Source organism: Mauremys mutica, chromosome 4 (genome assembly GCF_020497125.1).
Source record: "Mauremys mutica isolate MM-2020 ecotype Southern chromosome 4, ASM2049712v1, whole genome shotgun sequence".
Taxonomy (NCBI): domain Eukaryota; kingdom Metazoa; phylum Chordata; order Testudines; family Geoemydidae; genus Mauremys; species Mauremys mutica.
The window spans coordinates 135,958,594-135,986,355 of NC_059075.1; the positions used below are offsets into that span (position 1 = coordinate 135,958,594).

Consider the following 27,762-nt stretch of genomic DNA (forward strand, 5'->3'; position numbering starts at 1 on the left):
TTTATTTTAAAAAATGTGGCTGTTTTTCTACATTTTCAAAGATACTGATTCAATTACAACACAGAATACAAAGTGTACACTGCTCACTTTATATTGTTATTATTGTTATAGCCAAAGAGCCACAGTAATACATCAGCAGACCCCCATCAGCTCCCCCACCCTGATCCCAGCACCTCCCACCCACCAGCATCCCCGCCAATCAGCTCCTCCTGCTCCCTCTCCGCACCTCCAGATCAGCTCTTTCGTGGCATGCAGGAGGCTCTGGAGGGGAGCAAGGGCACTGCAGGCTGAGGGGAGGGGGTGGGAAGGGGTGGAGTGGGGGCAGGGCCTGTGGCAGAGCCAGGGGTTGAGTAGTGAGCACCCCCCGGCGCATTGGAAAGTTGGCGCCAGTAGCTCCAGCCCCAGAGTCGGTGCCTATACAAGGAGCCGCATATTAACTTCTGAAAAGCCGCACGTGGCTCCAGAGCCACAGGTTGGCCACCCACCCCTGCTTTAGTGCATCTAACATGTAAATGTCTTGCGACGCTGGCTACACCAGTGCCATGCGAATGCCTGTTCTTACTTTCAGGTGACACTGTAAACAGGAAACGGGCAGCATTATCTTCTGCAAATGTAAACAAACTTGTTTCTCTGAGCAATTGGCTGAACAAGAAGTAGGACTTAGTGGACTCGTAGGCTCTAAAGTTTTACATTGTTTTGTTTTTTAATGCAGTTTTTTTTGTACATAATTCTACATTTGTAAGTTCAACTTTCATGATAAAGAGTTTGCACCACAGTACTTGTATTAGGTGAATTGAAAAATACTATTTCTTTTGTTTTTTACAGTGCAAGTATTTGTAATAAAAAATAAATATAAAGTGACCACTGTACACTTTGCATTCTGTGTTGTAATTGAAATCAATATACACCTCTACCCCGATATAACACGGTCCTCTGAAGCCAAAAAAATCTCACCGTGTTATAGGTGAAACCGCGTTGTATCCAGAGGTTAAAATAAGCCATGCCGGACTGGACCGGCTTCCCCGGCGGTGATTTAAAGGGCCCAGTGCTCCAGCCACTGCAGGGAGCCCCAGGCCCTTTAAATCATCACTGGAGCTCTGGCAGTGGGGCTCAGGCAGTGATTTAAAGGGCCTGGGGCTCCACACTAATTCGGACATAACGCGGTAAAGCAGAGGGGCTCGGGTGGTGCTTTAAAGGGCCCGGGGCTCCCTGCTGCTTTACCGCGTTATATCCAAATTCATGTTATATCGGGTCACGTTATATTGGGGTAGAGGTGTATTTGAAAATGTAGAAAACATCCAAAAATATTTACATAAATGGTATTCTATTATTGTTTAACAGCACAATTCATTGTTTGAACTGCGTGACTAATCACAATCAATTTTTTTTAATCGCTTGAGAGCTCTACCACATACTATTCCACTGGTTAGGGTAGTCTTGGATAGGAACAGAGCCAGAGCCTCAGGATATGCGATGGTAATAGCGTGTAAATACAGAGTGCAAACAGGATCGTTACCTCCTTCACAGCAACCACATTTTGGCCTGCTATCCCCATCCCATCTGAGAATCTCAAAGCCTATTGCAAATATCAGGGGATGAAGCTGCCCACATCCCCTTGCCAGCTAGTCAAGAATCAGCATCTCCATTACAGCTGTGCAAAGAAAGGTCATTCTGTGCTGCAGAACATTTCCTAATAGGAACAAAAGGGGGGGGTTATTCCATTGTTCTCAATGGGAGCTGCTAAGTGCTTAACTGTTTTGAAATTGGGGCAGCAATGGATCACTGAAAGGTTAATTTCCTCCTTTATACCTGAGTAGCAATTGGTGTGTGATGATAAGGTTGTGATACCACCAACAAACAGCTGGGCTCAATCTTCACTCAACAAAAAGGAATTTGACTCTTTGCAGTTTATTCGCAATAATACATTTGGAGAGCATTGATTGTTACCCACAAGCCAAAAGCAAGCTACGGCTGTACGCAAGGTACATTAAGAATGATTCAATTTGTCCATATGAACTCAGTCTGATTCCAACAGTGTCCAGGAGAAAAGATTTAGACAGGAAAGGGAATGCCTTCATCCGGTTCTGGTGAGGCCTGGTTGGACTAGACTGATGGGGCAAATCCCACTCTGTTGTTGGCCATATCAAAGACAGAATAATATTCCCTAAGGAAGATGTTACCCAGGATCCATATTGGCTGCTCGTTCTGAGAAGATACGTAAGTGGTCTCAACCGCAACGCTGCAGTAGCCATTGTTCTGTAAGAGGGAAAAAGAGATAGACACGTCTCTAGGGCTGTGTAGGCTGCACTCTGAAGTGCCAGTGGAATTTTTAGGAGCTTCGCAATGGTTTTGATGGGAGCAGGAGCAGGCCCCCCATAAGCTCGCATTGTTGGAACACAAACACCCCATCGGTTTTTGAGTGCTGTTCGAAATGACAGGCAAACAGAGCTGCAGTGTGGTGGGGTGGAGGGGGAAAGGTCTCTGCCTTTGCACAGAAGCTCTGAGTCCCGATTGGGAAACTATGCATGGTTCATTGTCTCTGTAAGATAGAAGTTGGTTTTGCCTTTAAAGTAATACATACGTTGAGGACGTAGACGGAGGGGGGCAGCGGGAACTGGGATCCGTTAATGATGAAGGTGATGGTCGGCATGTTCTGGACGTTGCTGCAGTCAGCCACGTACTGTGGAAGAAAAGAACAAGAGGGGGGTTAAGACAGTAACAACCTAGAGCAGAGGCTGCTCCCAACAGAGGAGAATGGCCACTATATGGTATCTACCGTTCCACCCAACTGAGGGTAGAAATTAGAGCTGGGAGAAGCATTTTGCTGAAAAATGCAGTTTCAGGTGGACCAAAACTATTTGTGAACTTGACCTGATAGTTTCAGCTGTGGAAAGTTTTTCAGGGCCAGGAAACCACGTGCCAATGCTCCCTCTTTATAACTTTTAGCCCCATGGTGAGGGCCCTTTCCTGGGAGGTGGGACATGTACATTCAAATCCCCACCCGGTAGCCGGACTTGAACTCAGAGCTCTCCTGTGCCAAGTGCTCTAACCACTAGGTTATTGCAGGGTGTGTTTCTCTCAGTCTCTCCTGTTGAAGCTGCTCCATTTCAACATGAGAATCAGGCAGAGAACGATTTAAATCTCTTTGGCACTATACATATTTAAGCTTTTATACAAAGGAGAACAAGCTTCAACAGAAGCGACCGAGAGCAACCCAGCCCTATAAGCCTGTGACTTGACTCACCCCTATACTAAACTAGCCTTGATCAGCCACTAAAATTGAGAAAAAATTACTCCAGTGCTTAAGGCATCCCCACCTCAGGAATGCCCCTACCAAGAGTTATAACACCAAGGGCTGTAATGTAGAGACACCCAGGCGCTGGGAAGTTTTAGGGAGGATACAGAAAGACCCCAACAAACGGTGAAATAGATCAGATAAGCTCTGACCCGAGAATTTATGCTGACCATGCGCACAAACAAAGAAGGTCATAAATAAGTGACAATTCGGGCATGAAAGATAAAGCACAAAAAAGATCTGAGCAGGGAGGAGGAAACATAGGTGCCAGTGCATGACAGGTTACATTTTGCTACCTAGGGGGATCGAATAATGTCATAGGTTTAGTGAAGTTAGTTTACCTATGTAATGCAAATAAAAAGCAATGCTCTTTGGGAACCAGAGCTAGAACTCTGAGCGCTCTGCACAACTGTGACGTGTAGAGGCATCAACCGGCACTCCCGGACGAGTGAATCCTGACTGGGTGAAGTTTGTCTGTATATTGGGAGTGGTGAGCATAAGAGATTGGCTTGACATATGTGTTCTCTGTATGTTGCTAATAAATAGGTGTTCAGAGCACAGCTGTGCAAGGCTCTTCACCGGGAAAAGATCCCGCAGACCCGTATGGCCCTGAGCACCGTGGGTAAGGGCGGGTACTTAAACTGACCAGGTTTTCCTTGAGCCCCATGAGTAAGGGTAGGTGCTTTACACCCATCCCTAAGCCCTCGGGTAGGGAGAGGGTGGGGATACCTAAATTAACCGGGTCACACCTGGAGCCCTCGGTAGCATATAGGTGCAGTGCCCTAGATTTTTGCAGGTAACAGCCCAGAATAGCCTGGCCCTGGTGGTTAGAGCACTCTCCTGGGAGAAAGAAAAATCTGATTTCGAGTCCCTGCTCCAGAGCAGCGACTCAGACCTGGGGCTCTCCCAATCCCTAACCGTGGGGCTATCAGTTATCAAGGGAAACGCTCACACCAGCTTTGATGGCCTGACATGAACTTTACCAATCTGCTGAAAGATGACGACCATTTTTGGAACAGAACCAAATATTTCCCCGGAATTTTTGGTTGTCTGGAGAAACTGCAAAACCAGTTATTCACACAGCTCTAGTAGAAACCCCTCTGCAGCACTCTGCCATTACATAGGCAGCAATTCACCAGCCTCACACATGCTCTTCTGCCTGACGTGTGGCCAGCCGCAATGGTACGCCCACTCGGCCTGCTTCAGATCTCATGCTGACTTTACACTGAGACAGCACTTCAGGGTGTGTAAGTCAACGTCACTCCAGAGCTACGCCCATTTACACCAACTAATGATTTGACCCACTGACTTCAGCAGAATTGCTTCTGATTTACACTGGGGAAAGGGAGATCAGAAGCTCTCTCCAAAAACTCAGGGGAGACTTTCTGTTCCCCAGATGTAATTAATGCTGTCACCAGCTTTAAACTTCTGGTTTAAACCCCTGAGCTCCTCTAGGAACCTTTGTATGATCACCCAAAAGCCCATCAGTCTCATCTTCTTGTGTCTTGGATTCCTCGTGTCAGGCATTGCAAAATCCCTCACAGACGTCCTCGGCAGTGCGGCAAGGCACCTGTTGCTCCTACCTCTCCATTGGATTCCTGAGCACCCACGGCCTGCAGGAAGTCCCCCATGTACTGCTGTGGGATGGTGAGCAGAAACGTCCCAGTGTCCACAATGCCCTGGCAGCCTTGACTGCACCAGCCAGTCGCCTGCTGTCCAATAGCGAACCTAAGGAGGGAAACCCAACAGACTTCACTGTGCATGTCTATCAGCCACAAGAATGCCTCTGATGTAGGCTGAGCCAAGAGCACAAGGCATCAGATACTCCGTAACATGCAGTTCAGTGACTCTTATTCTATAGAGCCAAGCACTGTCACTGGCCCCGATTCAACAAAGGACAGCAGCACACACTTAACTTTCAGTGCATGCTTATCTCCCTCTCTCTTCAGCAAAGCACTTAAGCATGCCCCTATCTCTAAGTAGCTGCTTCAGGACTTAGACGTGTTTAAAAATAATGCTTAAGAGCTTTGCTGAATTGGGGCCTAGGATAGGCGCTTTTAGCATTACTTGAACCAAAACCCTGGATTCAAAGTCTTTTGAGAGTGCCTGAAATCCAGACCCAACCTTTATCCTTGGCCAAGATCAGACCTTGTGTAAGTAATAATCTCTCTAGGCTAGCTAGAGAATGGGACAGAAACCCTCCTTTGTTCAGCCTCAAGCACAGAAAAGTTGAGTTCACCAAAGGCAGCTGACTTGACTAATTGCAGCTGGAAAGTGCCCATGGACAATAAGGAGGAAAGGCTCACGCCCATGTTAATAAACGGAGGACTGCAAACAGAACTTACTCCTCAATACCAATCTTCCAGTAAACTTCTTGGGTAACAGGTACCCAGGTAATCTGGCCAGAGAACAGCTGGGTGTCAACGCCTCCCAAGATGACTTCCCCTCCGTAATCATATGTGGGTTGCCTGGAAACACGAATGGTTAAAATATCAGACAAGGATCAGATTCTGCCCTGTGGAGCATGGGGCACAAGATACATGTGGATGGGAGGGCTAGGTGATGGATTGACAGTAAGAAACCAGACTAAGGGGTAAATATATGGTGGGAGAGAGAGAGATGGAAATATAGACCGAAAATACATAGAAGGGGTGAGAGAGAGAGATCTTACCGTGAGAAATAAAAACTGAAGATGGGTTCAGTAAGCTGGTCCTGCTGCAGCATCTCCTGCATAAGTGTGCTGTACCCCGGTATGGCTACGGGAGGATAAGCCATTCCCAAAATCCCATCAAAATACGTATAATAGAAGGGGCTGCTAGGCTCATCCTGACTCAGACCAAATTCCTGGTGCTCAATGACGATGTTCTGGATCTACCGGGGGGGAAAAATCATTGTTCTTGGCTAGAATTTTATTCTAAATTTTGACAACAAAAACAACCAACTATTTCATTCTCAAGGGTGGTTGACGCTCAAAACAGTCTGATAAAGCACATCATTAGGGCTAGATGCCGACCTAATGCTTCTCTATGCAGCTGCATATACTCCATATGGGGTGGGAGTCAGTTGAGGACAGTGTCTCAATCAGAGAAGAAAATTCAAGGCACAGCAAAATTGGAGCAAAAAACCCCAAAACCATAGCCATAGAATTTGTGCCTAATAATGGTCAGTATAGCGAGCATTATTCCTAACTGACCTATGCACTGGTTAACTCAAGGCTTGTCTACATGAGAAAGTTGCACAAGTTTATCTTAAATCATTTTTTAAACCAGTTCAGCTAAACTGGTGCAAACCCCTTTGTAGAAGCTCTTCTCTCGGTTTAAGAGTGGCTTTATGTCACTTTGCTTAACGAAGCTAACCCACTCTTATGTTCCTGATCAACTTCAATGACACCAAAATAAGCCATTCAAAACAACACAAGGGCATCCACCCTGGGGTTTGCTCCGATTTTACTAAATCGGTTTAAACTCACATCTTAAGTTAAAACTGGTGCAAGTTTCTCATGTACACAAGCCTTTATTATGCCCTGTATTAACAGGGTCTAATTAACAACATAAAAATCATATGTAAAGGACCAAATTCACTGCTGGTGTCACAACACGGAGGCCAGTGGAATTTAGCTCATAAAGTGTCCTCAGATAAATGTCTCCAGGCCCACTGCAGTTAAACTAGAAAGACGGATCACGTATTCCTGCTGCTATGTGGGGTACACGCTTCAGTAAGTTGCATTCAAAACAAGACTTTATTATCCACAACCCCACATGTTTTTAATCCCAATGCCCTCTGACGGTGCCAGAGACACAGCTCAAATGACAATGTGTGACGCAAATTTCACTTACTGTCACTGTGTCGTAACCTAAAACCACAGACAGGTCTCCAAACCCATAGTCCAGGGTGTAGGTCACTCCAATGTCGTAAAAGGTGGATGACTGGTTGGGGTTGAACCTTGCATGATTGGCTAGATTAAAAAAGAAGATTGCAACATCATGACCATTCTCTTTGGTGGCTGCAATGTGATTTGATCCGGTCCCATTCAACTGCGTACTGAGTGTCGTGACGAGGCAGCATTTCCCCAACAGCTGACTTCCCATGGAGTGAAAGAACAGGACCAAGACTCAGCCCGGGAGTTCTTATATGACAGAGCAAAGCACTGATATTAAGCCAGATAACCTCAGACTTTTTTTAATGCCCATCTTCTTTATTTACCTATATTGTACCTGTAACCATAACATTTAAGAATTATGTGCCAGATCCTCAACTGATATAAATAAGTGTAGCTCTATTGAAGTCAATTTATACCAGCTAAAACTCTGGGTAATAGTTATGCCATTCACAGCATTTGTTGTCTCCCAGCATGAGTGCTTAAACTTTAGTATACACACTATAATATTCTACAGTGCAGTATCTCAGCTGTAGAGTTTTGGACTACCACTTTAGAAAACTGTAGTACCTTTTATAAGGAAAGAGTGATTCATACTGTATTCAAGGCTTAGAAAAGAGCTTTAGCAGGCTAGCAGATATCTTAGTATGACATTCACAAATACTGTCTGAGAGGATCATTTTTGGTTTGGAAGATGCTGTAGCTTCTTGCCTAGTTGGAATTTGACTCCGCTTCTCAGAAGCAATGCACCCAGGACATGCATCTACTGAATATTTAACAGCTGAGCAGTACTCACAACAGGCCTCAGTCTGGCAGTAAGTAGAGGGCACCCACAGGTTGGAGGAGCCAGTGTCGAAGAGAACCAAGAAGTTCTGGGGCGGAGTTCCAATGCTGATCTCTCCAAAGTAGAAGGACTACAAAGAGAGAAGATGTGTGGGCAGGGGGATTCCTTTGTGCTCTTAATCATTTTCCAACATTTTGATTTCTCTAGCGTCTTCCATTTGAAGATGCCAAAGGTCTTTACAGCCTTTAAGGAATTAAGGTCCTCAGGGGTGGCCCATTATTTTGCATATGGGGGAACTGAGGTATGAAGAAGAGAAGTGACTTGCCCAATTCACCCAGCAAGTCAGTCGCAGAGCCAGGAACAGAACTGTGACTTCTTGCTGCCCAGTCTCTGGAGAAGACACATGATGTGTCCAGGGAACACAGCAAACACTTGGGAGTGATAAAGTGAGAGTGGGAGGAAGCAGGGCAATCTAGACTCTGCTTTTACTCCAAACGGAAATACAATTGGAAGCAGAACTTGTGTGTTCATTGTATTCTGTTAGATTTTTTCATCCAAACCACTTCAAAATAGTTACAGATTTCCAAAGACTGAAAAGAGGGATCTATTGACTTATAACCACAGAAGTACATAGATTGACTAGGTAATAAGGAAGGAAAGAAGGCTAGCAAGACTACATAAAGAAAGGAGACAGGGAGAGAGCCTTAATACTCACATCCAGGTAGTTGGCTATTGGTACATCAGCGACATTGTAATTATTGAAGTGGTACTTCCTGGCAGGATCAACTTTGTGATGCTTCAGAAAATCCGCCAGAACTCCTTTCTCCTTCATCACCTCTCGCATAGACTTTCCTTTCTTCAGAGTGACTCTGCAAGAACAAGAGCAGCTCAGGAAATGGTTCGTCCTCCCAAGCATCTCTCATGTTGTTCCTCTCTGTATCCTGCCATAATGCTGTTCCTTCCTCTTAAGTACCTCTTACAGATCAGTGTGTTACCACCCAAAGTGAGGACACCTGAGCAGAGGCAGAAATATATTTACAAATATCATACAATTAGTAGCACTTTGTAAGGAACATAAGGACATTACTTAGCTGAATACAGAAATGCTGATATCTGTCTGTTACCTGTCTAGGTATTTCTATGTCCTCATTACTACAATATCTGTTCTGGAATGCTCACCTCACCAGCCCTTCTGAGAGCTGGAGACAAACCAGAGCCAGGATGAGCCACTTCATGGTGCTCGATTTTTCCACCAAGCAGCTCCTGATCAGAACACGTCGGTCACTGCCGCAAAACTAGGCTGACGCATCTAATCTACAATCCCTACTTTTATATCCTGGGCACTGCCCCCTGCTCCATTATCTGCTGGCACCCAAATTCCCATATCACGATGTTCACCCAGCATCAACACTTGGTGTATTTTATTTCTCCCGTGAAGTATGAAGATGTTTGTTTCTTTTGTCGGGTGCTGAGATTGTAAAGCAATTAGCAACTTTAACAGCAAGATCAAACAATTAAGAACTGCTCAGAAGCAAACCTCTGCTCACAACAAAAGAAAGGTGTTTTCAAAATGTCAACACACTGGAGCGTTATCTGTTTGCTCCAAAAATTCCTTGCCAAAAACGAAGAAATCCATTGCTGGCTGCAATGGATGGAAATTTGATACAGTTCTCTCTTTTTGACCCTAGTGGTTAGCCAAAATTCAAGGCCTAGCTGATTGTTTTAAGTCATGTTGGAGTCAAGTATTTCTTTGATGCAAGCTGGTTCACTTACAAAGACCGTACAAAGTCCTGTTTCCCTGAAAACAACAGGAATCAAACATCAGGAGAAAGTTTCTTTACTCACAGTTCCAAGTCATTTTCTACCTAGCACTTAGCCCCAAAATCTCCCTCTTTCTATGCTCTGTCTCAGAGCCACTCTTCCAGGCCTTTCCTGAATTTGTTTCTGTGGTGTTTCTCTTCTTCCCTCACACACACACAGACACACCACTCCAGTCCAGTCGATCCCTCGGTCCTGAGTTTATCGGATCACAGTTAGAGCTGTGTGAATAACTGATTTTTTTTAGATCATTGAATGTTTAAAACAAATATTTGGGGTCAAAGTGCACTGTTCAATGCAAAACAAAGCCTTTGGTTTTGCTTCTGAGCTTTTAAAAAAATAAACAAACTAGGAATACATTTCTAAACAAAATTTGTTGTGACTCACTCAAAAAGCTTCATTTATAAAATGTCATAACTAAACACTTGTTTGTTTTTTCAACTGAAACAATTTGGTGAGTTTGAACCAAATTTTCAAAACATTTTGGTTGAAACAAATCTGCATTTTTTGTGGAAAAATTTCAGCCGAAAAATTCTGCTCTGCTGTGAGCGCAACAGAACTCTCCTTGGGCCTCAAAGCTGGCTCCTACTCCTGTCTTGCCAGTGGTTTTGCTTTGGGTGGAGGCTTCTATTGTTTCAGCTATTTATGCCTTAAAGGAGGTCCATTCTGTTTGACGTTTATCCTGAATGAAAGATCGCCATTATGCCTACCAGCTTCAAGAAGTTTAACCCAACACATAGCAATCCTAATGGTGGAGCCGAGCAGTTATATGAGGTTACATTCGCTAGATTTGACTCTCACTTACCCCCATGTAAATCTAGGCCATATCTTCGCTACCACATATGTCGGCAAAACTTATGTCACTCAGGGGTGTGAAAAAAAAACAAAACACAAACTGGGTGACATAAGTTCCACCGGCTTCTCCCACCAACATAGCTACCGCTGCTCATTGGGAGTGGTTTAGTTATGTTGATGGAGAAGCTCTCTCACACTGGCATAGAGCGGCTACACGAGAGATCTTACAGTGGCACGGTTGCATCGGCACAGCTCTGCCACTGTAAAGTCTTTCATATAGACATAGCCCTAGAATAGAATTAGTTGGTTCATTTTTTTCCTGTAAAAAATTTCCATGTAAATGGAAACATTTTATTTCCATCAACATTTCTTCGCCTTTTTTTAAAAAAACCCTCCAAACTTTTAAATATTTCAATGTAAAGGTGTTTTGGGGTTAATTTTTGAGGGAGACATTTTCCATTTTTGTCAAAACAACATTTCTTAATAGTAAAAAAACTTGTGACAAAACATTTTCAACCAGCTCTGATCTGGCGTAACAGATATTGTCTTCACGGGAAGCCCTGGTCTTCACTAGGAGAGACGGTGAGTTCTTACCTCATCCTAGCTGGCACGTGGTGACTAATTGAGGTAAAATCCTAATGAAAAAAAGGCAGTTGTAGTTGTAACACTTGGGGCTCCCCCATAGCCTTCACCTCGAGACTTGCTCACTGTGACCAGAGTTTCAGGGGAGCCAACTGAGGTCACTTAATTAGGGTGAACTGCAAAGAATGGGGCAGGCAATCCCCAAAGTTGGTGGATATTCCAATACTTAGGGTATGTCAATCCGGCGGGTAGTGAACGGTTTATCGGGATCGATATATCACGTCTCATCTAGATGCGATATATCGATCCCCGAATGTGCTCCTGTAGACTCCAGAACTCCACCAGGGCGAGCGGCGGTAGCGGAGTCGACAGGGGGAACCGCGGCCGTCGATCCCACGCCGTGAGGACGGGAGGTAAGTCGAAATAAGATACTTCGACTTTAGCTACGCTATTCCCGAAGCTGAAATTGTGTATCTTACATCGACCCCACCCCCTAGGGAAGACCAGGCCTTAGATTTACCAAATCCGCACAACCCAGTTTCTATAACACCTCACTGGCTACCCAGAATCCAACAACACAGTTCCCTTGAAGTAACCCAGCCTTAGGCCTCCACCCAGACACCCAAGGCAAACATGATGAGGATTACTGAAAATCTTATTAATCATATAAAAAAGTTCTACCAATCCCAAAGGACCGGACACATTACCTCCCAGGTTAAGGAATGTTCCAGACCTTACCTAAATACATGCTTACAGCCAATCCTTATTAACTAAACTAAAATTTATTAAAAAAGAAAAGAGCGAGAGTATTGATTAAAAATCAGTATACAGACAGACAGGAGTACAGTTCTGAGTTCAGATTCATAGTAGAGCTTTGCAGTTGTGAAGAGTTCTTTCAGAAATAGTCCATAGGTTATAGTTCAATGTCCATATTCAGGGTGAATCCAGTTTAAGACTGGAGATCTCAGCCTTGTGGCTTAAGCTTCCCCTGCATGAAGCATCAAGCAGATCGGAGATAAAAAGAATTGGGACCCAAGGCATCTTTATATAGTTTCAGGCTGCCTTGTGACAGCTCCAAGTCCTTTGGTGAACAATAGGCACTTATGGGGACTTTTGAAATAGATCCATTTCCTAAGCATCACTGGTAATTAGCTACGGATTAACGTAAGGCAATTGCCCATTTTTCTATCATTCTCAGGTGATTTGCTATACGTTTCAAAGAGAAACGAACACAGTGATGTTAACATGTTTACAGTTCATCTAAAAGTTAGTATGTTATTTTGGTCTCTGAATCAATAGCTATAGTGATAGACAGAAACTGCCTGTTTACATGGCTAGCATCAAACAAGATATGAGTACACACATACAATTAGTATCACCTCTAATTTCTAACAATATAGGTTTGCATTTCAAAGTTCTAGCCTACCTACCATGGAATGACCTTAATTACCATTTACATACTGTTCTAACATCTCTCTAACGCAGGGGTCCCCAACCTTTTCAGGACCAGGGACCGGTCGGGAGCGCTCGTCCCGCGGCTCAGCTGGACCGCCCGCAGGCACGCCTGCGGGAGGTCCACCGGCTCCGGTGGAGCTGCCGCAGGCATGACTGCGGATGGTTCTCTGGTCGCGCGGCTCAGCTGGACCGCCCGCAGGCACGCCTGCGGCAGCTCAACCGGAGCCGGTGGACCTCCCCCAGGCGTGCCGGCGGGCGGGCCAGCTGAGCCGCGCAACCAGCGAACCGTCCGCAGTCATGCCAGCGGGAGGTCCACCGGAGCCCAGGGAGCAGCAGACCTCCCGCAGGCATGACTGCGGAGGGAGCGCTCGTCCCGCGGCTCGGGTAGACCTCCCGCAGGCACGCCTGCGGGAGGTCCACTGGGTCGGTTCGCGGCCCAGTTTCTAAGAGGCCGCGGCCCGGTACCGGGCCGCGGACCGGGGGTTGGGGACCCCTGCTCTAACAGGTTGGATCTGAGTTACTACAGAGAATTCTTTCCTGGGTGCTAGCTGGTGAATCTTGCCCACATGCTCAGGGTTTAGCTGATCTCCATATTTGGGGTCGGGAAGGAATTTTCCTCCAGGGCAGATTGGCAGAGGCCTGGAGGTTTTTCACCTTCCTCTGCAGCATGGGGCACAGGTCACTTGCTGGAGGATTCTCTGCACCTCGAGGTTTTTAAACCACGATTTGAGGACTTCAGTAACTCAGACATAGGTTAGGGGTTTGTTACAGGAATGAATGAGTGAGATTCTGTGGCCTGCATTGTGCAGGAGGTCAGACTAGATGATCATAATGGTCCCTTCTGACCTTAAAGTCTATGAGACTCTGGGTCAATTATGCTGCAGGATGCTTAACCCTTTCTGGCCATCCATCACACTTTGTATAAGATTTGTTGCAATTATATAACAGCGGTAGCAACAATGATTTGTAAGGTCATATTGTAATTAGACAATGTCACACTCCCACACATGAAAACCATATATTGCCTTGTCACCACTAGGATTGTACCTCATGTTAGTTGCCTTGTGTTCGCTAACATGAGGTAGGAACATACCATTTTTTCAAGTGAGCAAAATCACAACAACTGGTGATGAAGATGGATCCCTAATCCTGGGATGCCTGCAACACAGGGACTGGTAGTGACCTGCTCATGTAGATAAAAAATTACTTTATAAATGTCTGTATGTCTGGGGGACATTTACTTGTCTGATTGCTCGCAGAGGGCTGAGCTACCTATATTGCAAGACTGGAACAGTGCACATAGCTAACGATATCTATGATGAAAAAAGTTGGTGGCTTTACTGAGCGCAATGGCAGCTAAAATCCATAACTTGCTGCACAGCCTTACTCCTGTTAAACCAACCGATGAAAGATTTGCTGAGATTATGGAAATTCTGTTAAGTCACTGCTCCCCAATGCTTCCAAAAGCAAATATAAGACATAAAAGCAAAAATTGTGCTTAATGATGGGAGCTCATCCAGAAACCTTTTGTGATACGGCCAAAAGGTAGAGGAAGAGCTGCAGCAGTTACAGGAGGCTGAAATTGTATCCAAGGTTAACTGCAGTGACTGGAGCACCTTTATAGCGTCAGTAGGGAAAGAGTGAGACTGTCGGTATTTACAGCGATTTCAAGGGAACACACATGAAAGCAAAAACTTCACCGGAGGGCAATGCCTACATTTTTTTAAGCTCATCCACTACTGTTTGCAATACAGCCAGGGACAGACACAGCTCTTGAAATCTATCCAAGGTTAACTGGAGTGAATGCAGCACCCCCTATAGAGGCCATTTCAAGGATCCCATAAAGTAGGGTGACCAGATAACAAGTGTGAAAAAACGGGACAGGCGGTGGGGGGATAATAGGTGCCTATATAAGAAAAAGTCCCAAAAAACAGGACTGTCCGTCCCTATAAAAACGGGACATCTGGTCGCCCTACCGTAAAGCCCGTATTGCATGCGGATCAGCGTACTTTACATGGAAGAGAGATTAGATTTGCCTCATTGGCTGTGAAGAGCATTTCTCCATGATCAACCTCGCCCAACCTTGTCTCCAAATTAACAGGCAAAGGTTTACCCAATCTAACAGGCTAATGTTTGGAATCGTTTGTGCACCTGCTATTTGGCAGTGAGCCATGGGCTGTATCCTAGGGCATTCCTGGGATGCAGTTTTACTAAGACAATATACTAGTCTTGGCGACAGTTATGAAGAGCATTTGGAGACCCTCCCAAAGTTACTTGTGAGGCTGGCTCGGCAGGGGCTTAAAGCAAACAAGGGGGCCTGTGAACTTTTCACAGAGTCACGTGTATCTTGTGGCCACATCACTGACCAGACGGGTTACACAGAGCCCAAGAGAGAGCTGACGCCGTCCTTAGCACGACCCAGCCACAAAACGTGCCCTACGGTTACATGCCTTCTGGGGCCTGGTCATTTAGTACCATCGGTTCTTACTAGAGCTGGTGGGAAATAATTTGTCTGAACCATTTCCCAAGAAAAACACCCTTTTTGCAAAACCATGGGAAAATTTCAGGTTTTGCCAAAAAAATGTCAACTCCCTGTCAGAAAAATCAAAGTGACAGCTCCCCGGCAGGCAGGCTGGGATGCTCTTGTCATTTCACTTCTGCCCGCCTGCAGCTGGAGGGGGCATAGAGGCTGAGCACCCAGACTTTCTGCCCCACCAGTCCCGGATCTGGGTGGGGAGGCTAAGCTGCAGTCAGGATCCTTGTCTTCTATTGCTGAAGCCACTGGAATCCTGCCAGTGCAGCACCATACCCTTGTAGCTCGTCTTTGTCTATCTGTATACAGTTAGCAAACCTGGTTCTTTGGAACCAGTTGGGGCTGTGTGATTTCCACATATTCTTAACATTGTACAGAGAGCAAAGACACAACCATCATGTTCCCATGTGACTTAATTTTCTAGCAAGGAGCAGCCCGATGCTGAATTATTCCAGGTTATGATGGTGTAGCGGAGATAAAAATCCGCTCTTCAGAGTTCAAAGTGCTTTCACAAATGTCAAAAGAGGAGGCTGCAGGGTTGCCCACCCTCCAGGATCATCCCGGAGTCTCCAGGAATTAAAGATGAAACTTTAATTCAAGATTATGTCATGTGATGAAGCCTCCAGGAAGACATCCAGCCAAGACCGGAAACCCTAGGCGACTGTGAGGGTAAATTAAGTCAGGAGGAAAGTGTTCCTATCCCCATATGGCAGAGAGAGAAAGTGACTTGCCCTCTGTCACATCAAATGTCAGCAGTATAGCCAGGACTGGAATTCTGGGGCACCGTTACCCCAAAGCAGGATACGAGCGACTCCCACTGATTGCAGCTGAGTGCGCTGTACCTGAAAGCAAAATTTGGCCCCTAGATTTGCCTGTGCTCAGAGTAGCTCATCAGGAGCGGCTAGATGTTTCTGCGCATGAGTTCAATGTCCCATTGACATCAACTCGGATTATTTTTCTTAAGATTAGAGGCCAACAAGTCCCCACCTCCAGGGTGTTGAAATGTGCCAGGTTCCCTAGAGTTCCACCTTCCTGGTTCCATTGACTCTTTAGTGAAATCGGGCCAGATCTGTGAAATGTTCTGGTCTTGCTGAATCGGCAAATTGTTGAATCAGAAGTTTTTCTGACCAGCTGTAGTCTTCAGTTAACAGATGGGTAAACTGAGGCCCACAGCAGGGAAGTGACTTGCCTGAGTTCAGACAGGGATTCAGTGGCACAGTCAGGAATGGAACCAGGACTCACGATTCTCAGGCCTTTGCCATAACCACCAAACATTCTTATCAACCTTAACTAAAGGAGGGACGATCATTTTCTAAGTGACAGGATTCTGCTTAAACCTCACCCTCCCTGGGCCTCTGTTTCCACATCTCAGAGTGCGTTGACATCTACAGATTAAACGAGCTGCATATTATCAAGCAACTAGTCCCAACAAAGGAAGGGAAGGTGTAGTGTGAGCCGGGTGGTGTTTAAACTTGGAGCTGCAGCATGACTATCCTACACCACCATGTTAAGTGTGGGTGGTATTTAAATGGAATTCCCATGGTTGGGTTAGCTTTAAATTCGCCCCTACTCAGAGCAGCTGCATGTTTGTGCCCAGGACATACCACTTTGATGCCATGCTTCCCTCAGCCATGAGTTTATTTTGCACCAAGAGATCAAACCAAAACACATTTGCTTCATGTTTTTAATGCCTTTTATTTATTTGCAGTCACCTTCGAAGGGGAGCCCAGAATTCCATAGCACAGATTTCACTGGAGAGAGGCTTCAGAAATTTGCAAAAGTTCAGTACAGAGAGACATTCAAAATCCTTGGAAAGAGGCATGAGGGGCCAGAGTGTCACAGCCCAGCAGGTTGGAGGAGAGGCAGGAGACGGTTCGGAGCAGCGTGGAAGACAGTCGGTGGCGCTTACGCTGCTGGGGCAAAGCCCACCTGACTGTTGCCTAGATCGTAAACAGAGTAATATGACCTGAGGAAGACGTCACCCAGGATCCAGAGGGGCTGCCCATTCGGAGATGGCACGTAAGTGGTCGAGATGCCCACAACACACTCGGTGCTATTGCTCTGTTGAGAAGAAGATAGAAAGCTGAGTTAAAGCCCTTTGGTTTGGAAGCTCTGGTCATAACCCATCACGTGGATAACACAAGGAAGGTGAGGTTAGTGCACTGCTATGAGAATCCATACCTGGAGCACGTAGGCAGAGGGACTCAGCGGGAAGCTGGTTCCACTGATGGTGAAGGAGATGGTAGGCATGCTGTCAATGCTGCTGCAGCTAACCACGTACTGTGGAAAGAGAAAGCAAGAGCAGGTTTGCGTACTGTGTACAGCCACTGCAGACAAAATGCTACATCCCGTGTGACTCTCGAACCCCCACTTCTCCACACAGAGCCGCTTTCCATCAACCTGGGAAAGCTCTTTATAACAATCACATGGAAAAGGAAGGAAGTCAAATGTTTTACTACAATCGAAAGGCCTCAACACCCTGAACAAGCAGAGATTATTAGGTCCCCCTTACAGATGGGCAAACAGGCACAAGAAGGTTAAATGAGTTGCCCAAGACCCAACTGAGAGTGAGTGGCAGATCCAAGGCTAGACTCCAAGAGCCCAGACCACCAGTCACCTGCTTTAACCACTAGACCACACTTTCTCCGAGCTGCTTCACCTAACAGAAACCTGCTTAGCAGCAAGGTTCTTCCCCTCTTCAACTTTTAAGCCTCCCTGTGGCCAGCTATTCTCCGTACCTCACCGTCGCTGTTCTCCTGAGCGCCAATGTCCTCCATCAGCTGCGAAAAGATCGCCTGTGGAGCAGTGAGGAGGGAAGTTCCAGTGTCCACAATCCCCTGGCAGCCGCTGCTACACCAGCCACTAGACTGTCCGTCAACAGAGAAACTAAGGGAACAGAACACAGGACACTTCAGCAGGAAAATTCGGCAGCAATGTACCCATCTCTTGCGTGACGAACCAAGAATGTGGGGGTCCTGCCATTAGAGATGTTAAAGCCACTGTTTTGTGTTCTCGTGGTATCTCTGGAACTTTTTAAGTTTGGGTTATCTAAGGTCCCACAGAGACTTGGGGGCAGAGTCTGGAGTAGAACCCAGGAGTCGAGTCAGGAGTAGGAGCCAGGAGTCTAGATCTTGGCACCCAGAGTCCTCTGTCTGATCATGGAGGACAGGTTCATCAAAGGCTATTAGCCAAGATGGTCAGGGATGCAACCCCATGCTCTGGGTGTCCTTAGTCTCTGATTGCCATAAGCTGGGAGTGGATGACAGGGGATGGATCACTCAGTGATTGTCCTGTTCTGTTCATTCCCTCTGAAGCACCTGGCATTGGCCACAGATGGAAGACAGGATACTAGGCTAGATGGACCATTGGTCTGACCTAGTATGGCCATTCTTACTTTTGTTATTATGATCAAAGCATGTTCCAAAGCCCATTGAAATTAATGGAAGGACTCCCACTGATTATGATGGGCTCAGGATCAGGCCCTACATTCCTACAGAAAATACCAATGACAACAACCTTACCCTTCAATTCCAATTTGCCAATAACCATCTTGGGTGACAGGCGTCCAGACAATCTGACCAGAGTACAAATTGGAGTCAATCCCTCCAAAGAGAAGTTCACCACCATCCTGAATGCCCTCTTGCCTAAACAAACGCACAGGAGAGAAAGCGCCTGGTTATTTATAGCCATCTACAGAGTCCAAAGACAGCCTGTGACTGGGACATCCAGGATCCTAGCTGGAGTTATAGCGCAAAAACCTTCTCAGAGATAGACCAAGAACCCTGGTGACTAGGGATGGGGGGGAATCAAGCTTATGGAGAGCTTTCGATCATCATGCACCAGACACACTGGTGCTGTGACACCTGCACATTCATCCAGTGAGCGGCAAACCTGGGCAGTCCCCAAATACCATGACGGCGGGTGGGTGCTAGTCAGTTTGCAATGGGGTGTTTCAGAAAAGCCTCATCTACTGTTTGGAGGAAATGAATCATCTTGTAACAAGGGTGGAGTTGTCAATCTAGTGCCCGGCGTTCAAAGTTGCCATGGAAGTAACTGTGGGTACTCGGCATCTGGGAAAAAGCTGGCATTGAGTGTCCAGAGCAAATCATATAACTGGAAGGGACCTCAAGAGGTCAGCTAGTCCAGTCCCCTGCACTCGTCGCAGGATTAATTTCTAGACCATTCCTGACAGGTGTTTGTCTAACCTGCTCTTAAAAATCTCCAATGATGGAGATTCCACAACCTCCCTAGGCAATTTATTCCAGTGCTTAACCACCCTGACAGGAAATTTTTCCTAATGTCCAACCTAAACCTCCCTTGCTGCACTTTAAGCCCATTGTTTCTTGTCCTCAGAGGTTAAGAGAAACATTTTTTCTCCCTCCTCCTTGTAACAACCTTTTACATATTTGAAAACTGTTATGTCCCCTCTCAGTCTTCTCTTCTCCAGACTAAACAAACCCATTTTTTTCAATCTTCCCTCATAGCTCATGTTTTCTAGACCTTTAATCATTTTTGTTGCTCTTCTCTGGACTCTTTTCCATTTGTCCACATCCTTCCTGAAATGTAGCGCCCAAAACTGGACACAATACTCTAGCTGAGGCCTAATCAGAGTGGAGTAGAGCAGAAATGGTTAAGTGAAGCCTAGCGACTGTAGCCCCTGAGGAACATGCTACATCTGATTGGGTAGAACCTTCACCACAGGGAGGAGAAGGTGAATGACCTCAGTGAGCTTCCCCATACTGATCGGTTTGCCTAGCTCTGAGCGGGACAAGAAGGGGCTGCAGAGAAGCAGCACGTATTTCCAGGGGAAGGGATGAAGTCTGATCCTAACCATTATTCTGCTGTTGGCCCTCCTCAGAGTATGGGAGCCAGAGGAGCCGACACAAAGGGAAAAGGATCATGGGAAATATAAAGACAGCAGACGGGCTTAAAGAGACAGGGGAATGGCATCCTCCTACTTACCCGCTCAGGTAGAAGCTGAAGAGCGGGGCACTGATGAGGTTCTCCTGGATCAGACCTTGCATCACGGTGGTGGCACCACCAGCAGCAATGGCAGGGAAAGCCAGACCGAGGATCCCATCGAACTGAGAATAGACAAAGCTGGTGCCAGGCTCGGTCTCACTCAGGCCAAACTCCTGTTTTGTGATGGAAACATCCTGGATCTGCAGAGCAAGAGATGGGAATAGCCATTACAACCAGACAGAGCAAGCAGGCCACTGAACCTAGCAAACTCAGGAAGGAGAACTTTGGGTGCACTTATCTAACCAGCCAAGAAATCTCAGAGCACTTTCTGTGGGTATCATCACCTCCATTTTACAGATAGGGAAACAGACACAAACAGGGGAAGCTATTTACCTAAAGCTTACCCAGCCCATCAGAAACAGAGTTGAGAATAAAAACCAGATCTCCTGACTCCCACTACTAGACCACGCTGCCTCTTACAATAATAGGTTGTTACTACTAGCAAGACCCACTGAGGCTCAGACATTCCGCCAAAGCTCTGCAACTAGTGGATGTCCAACTAAAGAAAGGCTCCCCAGCTACAGGTGCCTCACCATACACAGCCCAGGAGCCCGAAGGTTCACGGTGTTGAAAAAAGAATCCTGAGTGCCTTGGCTTTTGTTTGAAATACTCCCAAACATCCTGTTCCCCAGCCACCTCATTTCTGAAAGCCTACTTCAAAAGCCCAGATTATATCCTTATCTGGAGATTAAAAGTGGAAAAGATGTCTCCGTTCTGGCCCTCAGCAAGGCACTGTTTGAACAGAAAATTCCCCAATGAGTAATGGGCCATATATTCACTCGCTAGAGTGAGTGATCTCAGCCCCCTCGTGGCAGGGCCTACAGGGGAAATCAGAGACTTTCTACCGCTGCCTGCTGAAGGAGTTTGGATGCTAGCACCTGCCAGTTCATGTGAAGCTCTAATAACTATGTCATCTCCTCGGCTGATGCTATTACTTACTGTCACGGTGTCATAGCCAAAGACTCCAGTGAGACTGCCACTGCCGTACTGCAGAGAGAAGGTCTGTCCATTGGAAGAGTAAGTGGAGGAGTCGCTGGGGTTGAACAGAGTGTGGGTGGCTAGGGGTAAACACAGATCAGCATCAGTTGCCAGCTCGTGCGAACGACAGATTCAGACTCAGAGTTGAAGCTCCCCACCCCGAACTGAGCCTGACACTAATCCCCTCTAGAAAGGTCCAATAATGGCAAAACTTGACCTTTCTGTAGCACCTTCCCCCTGCTGTTCTCAAACACTTTCCACCTGTTACTAATCAATTAAGCCTCACTGCTCCTCTTTGAGGTAGGTCTAATCACCCGCACTTTACAGGTGGGGGATGAAGGCACAAAACTGGGCAGTGATTTGCCCAATGGGACACAACCCTGCCCCACAATCCTGTTCTTTAGCCACATGACCATCCTTCCCTGGCTTGCCTCTTTCTTTGCATGCAGCCGTCTGAAACTGTCACATGTGCCTACACTGATTGAAACAGCTTTTCGAGATTCCAGACACCTCAGCAGTGGAGCCGTTATGGGACTGAAAGCATTTGAACAGGAACTTCTCCCCTTTGTAATACACGGATTGATTTTATTTGTATAGACATATAAACAGTGCAAGAAATAACACTGCTGCAGAAGATCCAAGACAGACAACTGTGAAGGTCTGGACACATGTCAAGAACAGACACAGAAAGAATACCAGACAGGGTGAAAGATACCAAATTGCAAGCAGGTAGAAATAGAGGAAGACCAAGGATGCGCTGGACGGACATGGTGGAGACTGACATACAACAAAAAGATTTAAAGATGAACAAAGCCACGAAGCTGGTACAAGGTAGGAAGTGGTGGACAGACTTTGTTTGGCCTCAAGGGTCACAGCTGAGCTGATGGATGGGAAGCAAAGAAGAAGAGAAGAATAATTTGTGTGTCCATGTTGGTATTATATAATTAAACAGTATCTATTTTAAATTGTGTGTCCGTGTATATCTATAAATAAATCTATTATTTGAATTCCCGTAAGAACCTAGGAGCCCCAGTCATGGACCAGCCCCCACTGTGCCAGAACAAAAAACAGAACAAAAAGAGGGTTCCTGCCCCACAGAGCATCCAATCTACGTAAATGACATGAGCTTCCATAGCCTCGGCTATCTTTCTGTTTGCAGTAGGACTTCAGAACACTCCTAGCATATTGGGATTTGAAGGGTGTCTACATTATTCCGGACAAACAATCTGGATTAGGGCTCGGTCAGTGCCCAGGATGGGATAGTGTGATGGAGAATTTCCCTCCATGGTAGAGACATTTCCCTCAGCCCCTTGTACATGGGGATTACTCACTGCAGGCCTGGCTCTGGCAGGACGTCGAGGGCACCCACAGGTTGGATGAGCCGGTGTCGAAGAGAACCAGGAAGTTCTGGGGTGGGGTTCCAATGCTGATCGCCCCATAGTAGGACATCTAGAGAAAAGGGGGCATTCTTTTCATCACAGGTTCTCCTCCTCATGAGCTATGTCACTTGCCAACCAATAGTACTATTGAGCATGCTGGAGACAGTTACTGCCATCTGCACCATATATGTAATCTCAAACCAATGGGGCTGCCAGGTGGGTGGATGGTGACAAGAGACTGTGGCATCTCATGCAGTTAGAGGTTTTGCAAACGACTCCAACTATGCTAGAGGATTTCCAAAAAAGGACATACTCCCCCCACTCCATTTTAACTCTTCTCTCTCCCCCAGAGAGATTCAATTTCTTAAATATATATTCTAGCTAGAGGGCAGCCTGTGCTCTTTATTAGGGCCGGGAGAACTGTTGGGTCTTTTACTCCTCACAGAACAAAATCTATATGGAGGAACCACTGGGCATAGCTGAGTCCCAAATAACTGTGTTTACTAACTACAGCAGAACCTCACAGTTACGAACAGTTATGACTTGATTGGTCAGCCACACACCTCATTTGGAACTGGAAGAACACAATCAGGCAGCAGAGACAAAAAAAAAAAAAAAAGCAAATTCTGTACAGTACAGTACTGTGTTAAACGTAAATGACTAAAAAAATAAAGGGAAAGTTTAAAAAAAGATTTGACAAGGTAAGGAAACTGCTCCTGTGCTTGTTTCAAACTGGCTAAAAGCAGGATTTTTTCTTCTACATAGTAAAGTTTCAAAGCGATGTTAAGTGAATGTTCAGTTGTAAAGTCTGAAAGAACAACCAGAACGTTTTGTTCAGAGTTCCGAATATTTCAGAGTTATGAACCACCTCCAGTCCTGAGGTGCTCATAACTCTGAGGTTCTCCTGTAGACACAAACATGCAAGGCTTAGCTACATACATGTGGCTGCTCTGGTTGGCTGGTCTAGAACACGGTGACCACCACGAGAGGGCCCACAAACTATTTAAAGGGATACTACCCAATTCCTGTGTACTACAAGAACCGTCCTACAGACGATGGGCTGGTGCAAGTTGGAGATCATATTTTCCATTTGAATTTCTCTTGCTCCTCCCATTCCTGCTCCACGGTTGACAGCCTCCATCTTTTCCTCGTCTCTGCTCCATTTTTGTCATTATTTTTTCCAAATCAGGCACATACTCACATCCAGGTAGTTAGCCAGGGCCTCATAGGCAACAGCGAAGTTGTTGAAGTATTTGCTGGCTGGGTCAGACTTGTGGTTCTTCAGGTAGTCCCTGAGTATGCCCTTCTCCTTCATCACCTGCCGCATGGATTTGAATTTCTTCAGGGGAACTCTGCACAGAATGGAAAGACAGCGATCGAGTCTCCCCTCATCATTTTCCCTCTTCCTATTCCCCCTCTCTCCTTTTTGGTCTCACTCTTCCTGCTTCTCTTCCATAGCTTCAATAGGTTTGGGATGGGGTAGTTTAGTGGTATGATTTTCCAGCCACTGAAAGAACCCAATGCACTGGGACTAATTAGTGGGGTTCCACAGGGACTGACTTCATTGTAATTACAGCAGGGATAAATTTGACCCCCTCTCTTCCATAGACATGGTTCTCTTAAGACCTCCTTGAAGTAGGGAAGTAGCACACTGGAAAGCTAAGAATGGGAGATGGACACTAGGGTAATGGTGACAATGTTCAATGTTAAGGCCAACCCCTGAACTATTGTTTCCTTGGACTCAGGGAAAATGCAAAGCCATAGAAGAAAAAGCCGATCATTCCTAAGCATAGTACTTAGCACTTGTGCAAACACTACTGATTCACTGATCTGCAAGTCTAGTAAGGTCAGTAGCACTGTCCCCATTTTACAGATAAGTAAACTAATGCCCGGAGAGATTAAGTGATTTGTCGAAGGTCATAGAGCCTGTCAGTGGCAGTGCCAAGAACAGAACCCAGGAGTGCCACTCTCCTTCTCAAACCACTCCCCACTACGTTCCTATTCTTTCCTTCACACCAGCATAATCAGCAATCGCCGTCAAGTGGCCATGCTGTTATTCCATGCTCACCTCAGCAACCCCTCTGAGAGGTGGAGACACACCAAGGCGAGGATCAGCCACTTCATGATGCTCTTCTTTTGCAAGCAGGTTCTAAACAGTCTCCCGGTTCAGTCCTAGACACCGGACTGAGGTTTGAGTCCCAGGCTCCCTGTCTATATACCCAAAGGGTGCACTGTTGTCTCCACCTCCTTTTGCCACTATCTCATTCACATATCAGAAGCTTATCAACTATCAATACCACTTCATGCTGCAGTTTGCCCTAACAGGGCTAAGGACCCTTTATCTCAAGAACAGCTGCTTAATCAGAAGGCTAATTGCCATTTTATTTTTAAATTACTCCTTGAAAGGAAATGTTGGAATGATAAGAGGAATCGAAGTTCTTAAACTCCCAAAACACCCAACAACCCACCAGCTTGTTCCCCTTTATCGTCCACTTGCTTGCAGTCTGATAGTTCTATCGCACATTTTCTCCAAAGGAGGAAAAAGTTTGATCACACACAGTAGCTGGCTTATAATGGAAAGAACAAGATCATTGTTTTGAGTGACCTGCATTGTTTCCGTCCCAGGACTCACCTGTAACTTTTCAAGAGGCCAGACAAGTACAAGGGTATATAACGTCCCTCAGAGAACAAAACATGGTGGTGTGGGTTGCATATCGAAACAGTCTCTGCTGATTAGGGGAGCTCCATTCACCTTGAAAGGCAGGAATGTCCATATGGTGGCCTTTTAAAAACAACCAAAGGGTGAATTTTAGGGAAGGATTTTTATAACCCCAAGTTGTGTGTGCAGCTGTATGTTTAATTTGCATTTGCAGTTACACTGAGGGCTAGTCCACACTTACCGTCCGGGTCGACGCGGTGAGTTCGACTTCTCGGAGTTCGAACTATCGCGTCTGATCTAGACGCGATAGTTCGAACTCCGGAAGCGCCACGGTCGACTCCGGTACTCCACCACTGCAAACGGCGGTGGCGGAGTCGACCTTGGAGCCGCGGAGTTCGACCCCGCCGTGTCTGGACGGGTGAGTAGTTCGAATTAGGGTACTTCGAATTCAGCTATGCTATTCACGTAGCTGAATTTGCGTACCCTAATTCGAACCCCCTTTTTAGTGTGGACCAGGCCTAAGTGTGTGACAGTACATCAAATCTTTGCATGTAAGTACAGTAAAAATTGTAGTAGTGAGACCAGCTAAGTACTTAAAAGAGATTATGCAAGGTTAGGTGAAACTCTTACATGCAAAAGACCAAACATTTAAGTCATCATAAGCCCCACAAATATTCAATTTTCCCTTAAAAGTAATTGCAGGTGCAGTGGTAACTCTTAACCTTAACTCTGCCCAGTAGTTACACTAATGGAGCAGTGGGAGACACACAAAAAGCGTCTTTAAAAATCAGTTTTGTCTAAGCTGGGATACCAAACACTAAAATGCCTTAATCGTAATCTTATTGCTATTAAATGGTGCCACTACAGAGCAGAGTTAGTTATTTAGGTGCCTTCACCGTGCATTTCCATTTCTTCATAAAAATCTTAACGCTGAATTTCTTGGGTTTGAAGATGATCACTGTCATGTTTTTCAGTTTGCCATACTGAGATGCACTCTAAAGCTTAATTCCATTTTAATTGTTTTTTGTCTGGGACTTAATAGAATACTTAGGGTTGCCAACGTATTTCAAAAATAAAGGGAGAGGGATAGCTCACTGGTTTGAGCATTGGCCTGCTAAACCCAGCATTGTGAGTTCAATCCTTGAGGGGGCCATTTGGGGAACTGGGGTAAAAATCTGGGGATTGGTCCTGCTTTGAGCAGGGGGTTGGACTAGATGACCTTCTGAGGTCCCTTCCAACCCTGATATTATTATAAAATCATGAGTGATGTTGAGAAAGTGGATAAGGAAAAGTTATTTACTTATTCCCATAACACAAGAACTAGGGGTCACCAAATGAAATTAATAGGCAGCAGGTTTAAAACAAATAAAAGGAAGTTCTTCTTCACTCAGCGCACAGTCAACTTGTGGAACTCCTTACCTGAGGAGGTTGTGAAGGCTAGGACTATAACAGTGTTTAAAAGAGAACTGGATAAATTCATGGTGGTTAAGTCCATAAATGGCTATTAGTCAGGATGGGTAAAAAATGGTGTCTCTAGCCTGTTTGTCAGAGGATAGAGATGGATGGCAGGAGAGAGATCACTTGATCATTGCCTGTTAGGTTCACTCCCTCTGGGACACCTGCCATTGGCCACTGTCGGTAGACAGATACTGGGCTAGATGGACCTTTGGTCTGACCTGGTACAGCCGTTCTTATGTAAAGGCTGGTTTTCATAGCGCGCACACACATTGATCCTGGCTGACACTGTGGAGAGGTAGTAATTTGAGGCAGGATGGCAACCTGCCAAAACTTGGTGTCTGTAATTTGCATATTTATTATTATTATTAAGCAACACTCACCAGGGTATTTCTTGCTGCTTTTTGCAGCACTCAGCAGCTCCTGATCCTGTTGTGTGGCGAGGAAGAAATCTCTGCAGGGTGCCATTTCATATTTCGATGCAGGGTGAAGGGCCAACTTTCAGCAGGGGATCCAGAGGCCACTTTGGCATGACAGAGGAGCAGCCGGGACTAATTTGAGCAGCTTTGAGACCCCGTACAGCCAGGTCAAGTTGCCAACTGGCGGCCCTGTTCTTCCCCTGATTTCAGGTGCCAGAGTGATGCTTCGGACCACTCTGGCTGCAGGCAGTGCTACACTCCTGGTTGAAATACGGGATAAAAGGCACTCAGACTGATTTTTTATTTAAATAAGGGGCATCCCTTATAACATAGGACTGTTATTGCTACGGAGGCACAGCCCAGCAGACCACCAGGGGAGGAGAGCTCTGATCATAAACTCGATCACCCTTGGATCTGCAAGGGAGACTTTATCAATGGCCTTGCTCAGCACTGGAGTACAAAGCCCCACTATGCACAGGACAGGAACAGCAAATTCTTTCCCACTCCTCAGCAGCATCTAGCTCAACTCCTGTGTCCATCAGCTAGGGCTACCACTTCATCCTCCAGTTCCCATTGATACCCTTCAGCATCAATTCCTGCCCTGATCATTATCGGTTTGCTCCTGAGCCCCAAGTACTGTGGATTCTGACACGAGCTGCTAGGGGAGCAAATTCCAGATGTGCATCACTTGCTAGGAGACAAACCCCTCTG

General features: G+C 46.0%; 2 protein-coding genes across 2 annotated transcripts; both read right to left on the reverse strand.

Annotated features, from left to right (window-relative positions):
* Positions 1-2,007: 2,007 nt before the first annotated feature.
* Positions 2,008-9,191, reverse strand: LOC123369494 (pepsin B-like). Its single transcript, XM_045015138.1, has 9 exons — positions 9,136-9,191; positions 8,672-8,825; positions 7,969-8,086; positions 7,132-7,250; positions 5,967-6,166; positions 5,641-5,763; positions 4,879-5,023; positions 2,582-2,680; positions 2,008-2,256 (listed from the first exon to the last, which is right to left on the reverse strand). Exons 1-9 carry the CDS (start codon positions 9,189-9,191, stop codon positions 2,104-2,106), a joined length of 1,167 nt encoding a protein of 388 aa, XP_044871073.1. The 3' UTR covers positions 2,008-2,103.
* A 7,778-nt stretch (positions 9,192-16,969) lies between these two features.
* Positions 16,970-27,281, reverse strand: LOC123369495 (gastricsin-like). Its single transcript, XM_045015139.1, has 10 exons — positions 27,016-27,281; positions 25,151-25,300; positions 23,720-23,870; positions 22,471-22,588; positions 21,101-21,219; positions 20,102-20,301; positions 18,661-18,783; positions 17,878-18,025; positions 17,321-17,419; positions 16,970-17,200 (listed from the first exon to the last, which is right to left on the reverse strand). The coding sequence occupies exons 3-10, from the start codon at positions 23,843-23,845 to the stop codon at positions 17,045-17,047; spliced, it is 1,089 nt and encodes a 362-aa protein (XP_044871074.1). The 5' UTR covers positions 23,846-23,870; positions 25,151-25,300; positions 27,016-27,281; the 3' UTR covers positions 16,970-17,044.
* Between the last annotated feature and the right edge of the window lie 481 nt (positions 27,282-27,762).

What these genes read in the sequence shown, in the direction of transcription:
- LOC123369494 (XM_045015138.1), bottom strand. Translation starts at nt 9,191, where the DNA reads ATGAAGTGGCTCATCCTGGCTCTGGTTTGTCTCCAGCTCTCAGAAGGG. An exon ending in TTCAGTTTTTATTTCTCACG is followed by an intron (nt 5,764 to 5,966) that starts GTAAGATCTCTC and finishes TCGTGTTTCCAG; the next exon opens with GCAACCCACATATGATTACG. An exon ending in CCTCCGTCTACGTCCTCAAC is followed by an intron (nt 2,257 to 2,581) that starts GTATGTATTACT and finishes TCCCTCTTACAG; the next exon opens with AACAATGGCTACTGCAGCGT.
- LOC123369495 (XM_045015139.1), bottom strand. Translation starts at nt 23,845, where the DNA reads ATGCGGCAGGTGATGAAGGAGAAGGGCATACTCAGGGACTACCTGAAG. An exon ending in TTGGCTATGACACCGTGACA is followed by an intron (nt 20,302 to 21,100) that starts GTAAGTAATAGC and finishes CTTGCTCTGCAG; the next exon opens with ATCCAGGATGTTTCCATCAC. An exon ending in CCTCTGCCTACGTGCTCCAG is followed by an intron (nt 17,201 to 17,320) that starts GTATGGATTCTC and finishes TCTTCTCAACAG; the next exon opens with AGCAATAGCACCGAGTGTGT.